Source organism: Electrona antarctica (assembly GCF_951216825.1).
Source record: "Electrona antarctica genome assembly, chromosome: 4".
NCBI lineage: Eukaryota > Metazoa > Chordata > Actinopteri > Myctophiformes > Myctophidae > Electrona > Electrona antarctica.
Genome location: NC_136809.1, coordinates 39,018,075 through 39,027,338, shown reverse-complemented (window position 1 = coordinate 39,027,338; position 9,264 = coordinate 39,018,075). Strand labels below are relative to the sequence as shown.

The window sequence follows — 9,264 nt, the reverse complement described above, 5'->3', positions numbered from 1 at the left end:
TGTAGTATCAGCGAGCAGAGCAGACAAAGTCGAGCTGAAGGAGAAAAAATATCATTCATATTTATTTGTGTGTAAAATGAGGACGACCCATTTTTCATTTGACACTCTCAAAAGATCTATATGGGTCCATTTGGTTTTTGGTTACTAATATTAGCCTACCAACTCTCCATCATTTAGCTGGGGAGTCGGGACCACCTTGAACCCCCGGGCCTCAAGGACCACTGGTGGTCCCAGGACCATGGTTGAGAACCACTGTACTAAACTACTTAACCTCGCCTCACACTAACTACTAGACTAGACCATCGGTGAAATGCCACTTTGAACCAGTAAGCGGCAGCAACGCACCACGGCAGCGTCTACGTCTAGCCTTTACGATGCAAGAGAAGAAGATATTACAACCGGAAGAAGCAGAAGTGTAAACAACAACATTCCACCATCTGAACTGAAGCTAGAAGTGTTTTCATTAAACTCGTCGTTGCTGCCACCCGGTGAGTTTAGTTCTGTCTCATATTATTGACATTCTTAATAATTACCGGATCCTACTTCGACGTTCTTGTAAAGCAAAGAGTGTAATACGCATTTTAATCATCTTAAACAGCACGGTGATTCTGAGCTAACATCGGAAGCTAAGCTAACTGTGTTGGTCATTATTGAAATGATAGAACCATGTTATTTTTAGTTTTTTAGAACGGTCTACATCTTTTAACCTTTTAAAGGACCACTTCACCGATTTTCAAAAATGGGTCGTCCTCATCACTAATCCTCATAAAATGGCACCATTTCTGTCTACTCGCTTAGCCATAGAATGTCTCTGTTACATACAGTTGGTACAATATTCCACATACAGGAGCCATAGAACACCTAGCCCCTTTCGGAACCCTAGTTTATGCATCACGCGGCTATAGGAGACCACCGCAACACTAAGGTATCAGAGGCACTTGCCTGTCGGGCAAGTACAGGTCATGTTCTACTTGCCCTCAGCTCATGGCCACTTGCCCCCCAAAATATATTGTAGGCCTACATTTTGCATTACTGTTTATTTTAACGTATTTTTTACTTTCTACTTGCATGCTTGAAACGTTTCCTTTCACAGTTGAAAACTTTGAAAACTATGTTTTTGTTAAGTCACAGTCACAATAGGCTACAGTAAACAATCAAGTTATGTAAATACTATATTTTATTTTAACAATAAGAGGTTTATTTTAACATTAGAGGTAGCTCTCGTCATAGTTGTTCTTCCATTGGGAGGACACCTCATTACTGGAGGTTCCACTTATACTATCAGCGTGAGATGATTGTTGAATGACTGGCAACCATTAAACAACGACGTTCTGAAAACACAATAAACCAACCAGTGATGGTATTGTTGACAATGTATATTGATGTGTGCACGTTCTGCGAGATTTACTTTGTGGTACAACGGTGTCGTGTGCCGTGTCGTGGTGGTGGCGGGGGGTTGCTTGGGAGAGAGATAGAAAGCAGGGGAAGATGTGGAGGCGGTGCGCAATGACCACGTTCAAGACATATATATCTCATGTTGTGTAAGTGTTTATATAGCCAACTAAACTAAGACGTTCACTCAAAATGCACACTTGCCCGATCGGGAAACCCGGGAGAAACCTTCACCTTTGTTTTACTTACCCTGGGCAATCAGGCAACCGTTAGTGTCAACCCCTGCGTTAAGTATTTTTAAGCTTTTTTTTTTTTTTTTAAGTTTTGGCTTCTCTGAAATTCTCTCTTCCTCACTTCCTTGACTTCCTTATTGACTTCGCCCGCACCGAGACTGGCTAGCTGCGCGTCCTAGTTACTGCCTCTGATTGGCCGACCGCGTACATGCAGGATGTTTATAATGCCGTTGTGTCGTGGGAGGCGGGACATGGGAAGTGAGGAAGAAAGAATTTCAGAGAAGCCAAAACTTAAAAAAAAAAAAAAGTACTTAATGGCATCGGCGGTTAATGCCATTTCATACACGTTGCGGCGGTCTCCTATAGCCGCGTTATGCATATTTGAAACATCTCACCAACACTCAAGCGGCGCAGCGTGCCGCTCTCCGTGAACGGAGGGCATGTACATCTGCATCCCATGGAGGGCTTAATAACCAATCAGGGACCCTAGGGCTAGCGACGTCCAAACTTCAGAAAAGCTAACCGAGGGTTCCGAAAGGGGCTATAGAACACCCTGGTTCACTTCTGGTTGCGGCGCAACATGTGGCATTAAATGTGATAAATGCTCTGTTTGTAATTCCAAAGACGTGGCGTGAGATATTGTCCTCTACTTTCATATCCATGTGAAAGTTCTGGCACAAAACGTGTATTTAGTCAAATATCTCCACTTTTTCACGAGCTGCACCCGGAAGACTTTCTCACCGGGCGAGGTGCCCGGAATGACAGCTGGACTGAATTAATCAAAACTTCCTCTGATCATCACAAACGTCGTCACCAATTGACCAGGGAAGCACAAATGTTTGGGGCACACAATTGGCAGGTGTCTTGCGATAGGTGCTGGGTAATTAACCACACCACCTGCCAATTGTGTGCCCCAAACATTTGTGCTTCCCTGGTCAATTTGTGATGACGTTTGTGGTAATCAACAGGAATTGTTGGTAAATTCAGTCCATCGATCATTCCGGGCCCCTCGCCCGGAGAGGGTCCGGGTGCAACTCGTGAAAAAGAGATATTTGACTAAATACACGTTTTGTGCCAGAACTTTCACATGGATGTGAAACTAGAGGACAATATCTAACGTATGTGGCTCCTGTATGTGGAATACTGTACCAACTGTATGTAACAACAGAGACATTCTAGGGCAATCTACTCGCTTAGCCCCGTTTGAGCATAAAGTGAGGTTCCAAACGGAGCTCTGATAAATCGGATTATCAGATTATCAGACTTTTGGGGACCATTCTAAACTTGGACAGTAGTTTTCGATCAGTAGTTACTAGTTTATAGGTTTTGTACTTTTTACTCAAGTAAATTTTGAATTCCGGACTTTTGCTCATAGTATTTCTGTAAGTTGCGGTATTGATATTTTACTTGATACTTCCGCGGTAGTCTGAAAACTCACCTCTTCAGACTCCATCTTGGGCCGTAGCACTTGCTAAGGCTAAAACTTATGTAGTTTAGATTTTTTAATTTAGCATTTTATTTATAATTTAGCATTTTATGTAAACGTAGCACTCTATAATGTATACTCATAGCCTCACTGTACAAATACTACTGTTATGATTCTTGATGACATGATATTTCTAATGTATTACCATGTAATACATCAATGTATTACCTTCTTGCTTACTGTAAATCGCTCTGGATAAAGAGCATCTACTAAATGCCTAAACAAAAATGAGTACTTTCCCCACCACTGCTTCTCAATCTCTTTGGTATTATCCACAGTCAGCAACAGCAGGTACTTGTGATGGTGGACGCTCTGGGTTACTTCACTCCCGCCAGAGAGGAGGAGTTCTGTTGGAACAGAAGCACAGAAACCCCCAGAGTTCAGACGAGCAGCCCACCCCTCAGTGGAGCGCAGGCCCGGAGGTTCTATGAGAGTCTGACTGAAGGAGATGATGATGGGGAGAGGAGGAGAAACAGCCACATAGAGGAGGGAGGTAGGGCTATGTCACCATTATATCATTTAAGTTGATGATTGTCACAGTAATAATTGCGATTAACAATTTAATTATTGTGTATTTGGTATTGAACATTGGAGCATATGAATACAATTTAAATTTCTGTTTGTTTTTTAGAAGCAGAGGGGAGAGGTAGGGATATGTCACCATTATATTAAAAATAAATTGTTGACGATTAATTGTCACAGTAGTAATTTGGCTTCATAATCTTCATAATAACTATTCCACGAGGAAGATATGACAAATAACATATTTATACAAATTAATTACTGACGCATTTAATAATTTTACATATATAGTTTTTAAAACATCTGAATTTCTGCTATTTTTGGAAAATGTTTGAAAATGTATGAACATTTTTCAACATGGAAACGATTATGACGATTATTCAAGAATAATTGCGATTATGTAATTATTGTAATGGGCCTAGGGACAGGAGGAGGAGGCAGACGTGATGCAAGAGAAGAGTCAGGCAACGTGAGACCTGCTACACGGGAAAGGAGAGGAGGAAGAGGTGGTCGAGGAGCCCGGGCGACGAGGAGGAGCATTAGAGAAAGGAGGACTCATGCTCCACAGGGAGTCGTCAGCTCCAGCACCACAGAGCTCCAGGGGCTCAAACTGCTCCGTTGTGCCCAGGAGGGAGACCTCTCTGGGCTGAAGGAGCTGCTCTCTAGAGGGGTGGACATCAACTTCCAGGTAGAATGTCGCTGCCCCGCGTGTCTGTGTAAAATACAGTGGATACTCTATATCATAACATGGATGTAGTGGTTTACTTCATTATATTTCACCTAGCATTACTTTTGCATTCCGCTTTTTGTTCTTGTTATGTCTGAGCACACTTCCAACTCATCAAGACAAATTCCAAATCAGTTAGGTTGGTTTTGGCAATAAATGATTGAATATTATGAATGTTCTTCCATTGCTGTAAAATAATTAGCTCCGATGGAGTGAACAGTCTGTGCCTCTCTCAATAGCTCTGGGACACCCATTATTAAATGAATGCACAAATGTTCAGTTATACCAAGTGTAAACAAATGTTGTTTACATTTGTATCACAGATTTGCTCTGCAACATTTGTGCATTCATTTAATAAAAATCACACCGTGTGAAGTGAGTGGTGCAACTCCGTGTGGGGGTCCCGGAACATCCAGACCCTCGAACTCGCCCAGGGGGCCGGGTTTGTGTGTGTGTGTGTGTGGCTTCGCAACAGTGACATTTGGTTTTGAAAACCAAACAGCCAGCCAGCCAGGGACAGACCCAGGGTCCTTAATGGAGTGGTTGCACCACTCAAAAATAGAAACGCGAGTGAGAAACGTGCGGTTGGGTGTTAAATGAGACGTTTCATTGGTTTTCCCTCAGGACACTTTCTTCTGGACAGCGATGATGTGTGCCAGCTGGTCTGGCCAGAGGCCTGCAGTCAGACTGCTGCTGCAGAGAGGAGCTGCCTGGGTGGGAGTGGTGGACACGCAGGGCAGGGACGCCAGGGACCTGGCGTTGGCAGGTACTACACTACCCATGCATTGTGATCGCTATTCTGTACAAACAGCAGGCAAATATTTGCCTGATAAACACCTAAAAGCGTCTAAACGTTGTGCCAGTAATAAAAGAAAGTTCTTTGGAGAGAGTACAAATACAACCAGGGTCCATTTGGTAATACTAACTCTCCGAGTTAAAGACTTAAGTTATAGAAGAATACGTTTTTCGCACTTGTAGCGCATATCCGTGGTCATCATATGGGCATACCTAACAATAGGTGCCAAAACAATGGGAAAATCAGCACGCTAAAATATGTATATCTGAAAACATTATAGGTTAGAAATAAGCCACATAGTAGCAAGCATCTGAGCAGGCTGTCCGTGTCTCATTGTAAACAAACAAAACTCCACGTAGACACTAATGTCCCATAACCTGAAGGGATGCAACGCTCTGATTGGTTCAGAAACACATAGGCTTCCGTTTCAGACTGAAACTGAGACTGACACTGAGGCTTTCACAGTGTACAAATGTGGAAAACTGTGATCTTTGACTGGTGTTTGTACTGTTTATCTTGACTGTCCCTCTCCAGAAGGCCACCAGAGGGTGCTGGAGGAGTTGGAGAGCTACGGGAGAAGCCCACAGCAGGAGACACCACCTGATGCCAGGTGAGCACACCGGCAGGATGACTCCTCACAACACCTATGAACCTTTTTAACACAACCTCTTAACCCATTAAGACCTGAGACCAGATTCTAAAAATGTCTTAAGTCAGTTTTCTGAAAAACATATTCACGTCATAAAAACAATATTTCACGTCAAGACCCCCTAGAATGATATGTAATTGGCCGCCGACCCCCATATTTGGTTCCAGGAACCTGCAAATATGTGAGTTAAAAACGCTTGCTGTGAAAGAATATATATTGAAAGATTTGCGCGCGTTTTCACGATTTTTCAAAAATAGCAGATCTACAATCCGAGTGCCGCGCTATGAGCTTGTAGATCTGCGATTTGTTTTCAACAATGAAATAATTATGAAATAATGGTTACAGATGTGTTCCCATCCTTAATTTCTTAATGTGTGTACTGTGCACATGTCATACTGTGTGTATGGCTGTGAAGCTGCTATGGAATTCTTATTGCAATCAGCAACATATTCTGGCTCTTGGCACAGTTTGCCGCACATGTGCTGTTATTGTATGCAAGTAGATTTGAATCTCCCTGGCACACATTGTGCAATGAGACTGAATCTGGTCTAGAGCATGGGTTCCCAAAGTTGGTCGGGTCGGGACCCCACATGAGGTCGCGGGACACTGACGGTTGGGGTTGCGAATTTACTTTTGGTCATCACAAATATTTTACATACCTGAATAGAGACTTAATACATTTCAGAATCATGTGCGGACAAATGCGCACCAAATGTGTACGTTTATGTGCATGAAATCACCTACAGGGTTAGGTTGGGGTTGTGAGTCAATGGCAGCATTATTTTGGGGTCGCGGGCTGACAAGTTTGAGAACCCCTGGTCTAGACCAGGGGTTCTCAACCTGGGAGTCACGACCCCTCTTTTTCAAACACAAAAAATTATTTTGTGTTTGATGTTGATGTTATGTTATCTAAGCTGCTGCATTGTCTGAAGGAAGCCAAACAAAACTAAGTTTTACTCTTATGTACATGTACACTAGAATAAAGTACAAACTTGAACCTTGAACAGGTGGCTCTTGACCCGATATGAGCACTGGAGAGTAAATAGATGGCAGGTTAATAGCCGGGCCACAGATAAGTGGCAAATGTTGACCCAGACTTGACACCACCAGTAAAACCTTCCCTTTATTTTGTTACTTGTGAGCTGTTATAACAGATGACTATCGTCGTGGTAACAGTCACTGTGCAGCCAATCATTTTGGATACATGCCATACGACATGTATAAGCTCGTAGATGGATGTGTACATGACCCTGTCACTCTGAGCCCCACGCATCCCAGAATCCCTATTCTGTGGAAACATTTGGCAAAAATAGCCGATCTACAACATTTTTAAAGCCGCTATGATCTACTGCTTGTAGATCTGCTATTTTTGAAAAATCGTGAAAATGTGTGCACATCATATATTCTTTCACAGCAAACATTTTAACTCATATCTTTGCTTCTGGGGGGGTCCCTGGAACAACATACTTTCAGATGGGGTCGGCGGCCGAATACATATCATTTTGAGCAAAAGTTTGAGCACCACTGATACAAAAAAACATACGTTTTTCAGAAAACTGTCATGATTTAGAAGACATTGTAGAATCTCAATGGGTTAAACATGCTTCTCTTTGTCCTCCAGGAGGTCCCAGCAGCAGCAGCAGCAGTGCTGTGAGGTGTGTGGTGTCCAGTACAGCGGCAGTGTATCCTCTCACCTGTCCTCCACGCTGCACCAGTTCAACCTGCGGCGGCCTCCGCCCACCCCCCAGTACTGCCTCCCCGCCTCCAGCGCCAGCTACAAGATGATGATCCGCTGCGGCTGGGACCCCGGTACGGGGCTGGGGCCGGGGGGGGAGGGGCCCAGGCAGCCCGTGCCGACCGTGTTGAAGAGAGACCACAAAGGCCTCGGCTACGGGCCGGCGAAAAGAGCCAAGGTCACCCACTTCCCGGCGAAGGACCCCAAAGCGGTCACCGCCCGGCCGGAGGACAGAGAGCGGAGGAGAAAGGGTGACGCAACGGGAAAGAGGAAAGGAGAAGCCCGGCGAGAGGAGGAGATAGAGAAAACCTGGGAGAGAGATTTTCGTAACTCGTTTAATCTTCCAGAATGACTCCACTACAACACATGAGTCTGTGTGTCTGTTGAACTCGGTTGGAACGCATCTGAACGATATCTGTCTGCATAATCATGCGGCCATATTCTAAATGCAGATTATCACCTGAGCATTCATTGTTGCCTGGTGTGGTTTGTCCATGCGCCACTTGCGTGAGCGTTGGCATTATGCAGCCGGGTTCGAGGTTGGTTGCTGAGTCATATGACGAATGCCCAGGTGCCAATTTTGGTCACAAGGACGATGACACACTAACATTTGATCAGTCCATGTTTGACATGCTGGGGTGGAGTTCTGTCAGCAGTGAAGTCACTCACAGTTGGGACCATATGAAAATTACATTTCATGATTTTTGTGGCAAAGGTTATTGCGATTAACGATATTAAGGGGATAATGAAAATATTCTTAACTTAATATGCCTTTTTTTGTTAACCACTTAAACCCTCAGCATCCCTATTGTGTGGGGAACGTTTGCCAAAAATCTACAAGCTCTGAGCTTGCAGATCTGCTATGTTTGCCGAATCGATTTGTGTAGTAAAGTGAAATTAGAGAGTACCAAATGTGCTCTTTACAAGTTAGTTTTATCAAATGTAGAGGGATTAAGTGGGACTGCAAAAACATCGACTTCATCCTAGTGTATGACGGAGGACAATTTCACAATAAATTTATCTCTCTGAAATACGATTGAGTGTTTGTTTTTCATCATGATAAACAATCGTCCCATATCATCCCAGCCCTACTCACAGTGACTCTACTGGCATGTTTAGCCGTGGTGCTCGCTAGTCTTTATCACCCCAGGGCAAATACAGGCTGTCAATGTGATTAAAATACTGTATATAACTGAATTGATTGATTGAATACTATATTAACAAGATTATTCATTGAATGTATTAAATTAGCTTGTAGATTGGCTATTTAAACTTTTTTTTAAATGTTTTTCAAAATAGTACTTACTTACTTAAGAAGTTTAGGGATAAGGGGTAAGGCGGCGCACTAGATAGGGCCCATTGCCGCCCTCGTGGAAACAGAAACTCACTCAAGCATCAAAAGACAAGGAGTACAAGAGAGTAGTTCCAAATTACAATAAATCATATTGACATACTGTAGCAATATCTTGATGTGAGTTAGTGAGGCCATGATTACATATACTGTATCAGAATGATTCATAAATAGATATAGAAATTACTTCTGTCAACATATGGGGTTGTATGCTTAGGTGACCTAATATGGTCCTGGACAACAATTTCTCTCTCCCTCCCTCTCTCAGAGCTAAGCAAAGTCTTGGGTAAATAAACAAGATTAAAGGACGGTAGCTTGATTTTGTATAGAACACGCCCGGCTCATGTTTTTACAGCACTGTTACGTAAACTTG

The 9,264-nt window shown here is 43.2% G+C and overlaps 1 protein-coding gene across 1 annotated transcript; it reads left to right on the top strand.

The window, feature by feature from the left end:
• The first annotated feature begins 336 nt into the window (after window positions 1-336).
• gpank1 (G patch domain and ankyrin repeats 1) lies at window positions 337-8,576 on the top strand. The gene is made up of 6 exons (XM_079499209.1): window positions 337-488; window positions 3,390-3,604; window positions 4,056-4,321; window positions 4,985-5,126; window positions 5,691-5,766; window positions 7,427-8,576. The coding sequence occupies exons 2-6, from the start codon at window positions 3,412-3,414 to the stop codon at window positions 7,890-7,892; spliced, it is 1,143 nt and encodes a 380-aa protein (XP_079355335.1). The 5' UTR covers window positions 337-488; window positions 3,390-3,411; the 3' UTR covers window positions 7,893-8,576.
• Window positions 8,577-9,264: the final 688 nt, after the last annotated feature.

Bases quoted from the DNA above. Each gene is read 5' to 3' on its own strand.
- gpank1 (XM_079499209.1), top strand. From the start codon at position 3,412: ATGGTGGACGCTCTGGGTTACTTCACTCCCGCCAGAGAGGAGGAGTTC. The intron at 3,605-4,055 runs GTAGGGCTATGT...TAATGGGCCTAG, and splicing joins CAGCCACATAGAGGAGGGAG to GGACAGGAGGAGGAGGCAGA. The intron at 5,127-5,690 runs GTACTACACTAC...GTCCCTCTCCAG, and splicing joins CAGGGACCTGGCGTTGGCAG to AAGGCCACCAGAGGGTGCTG.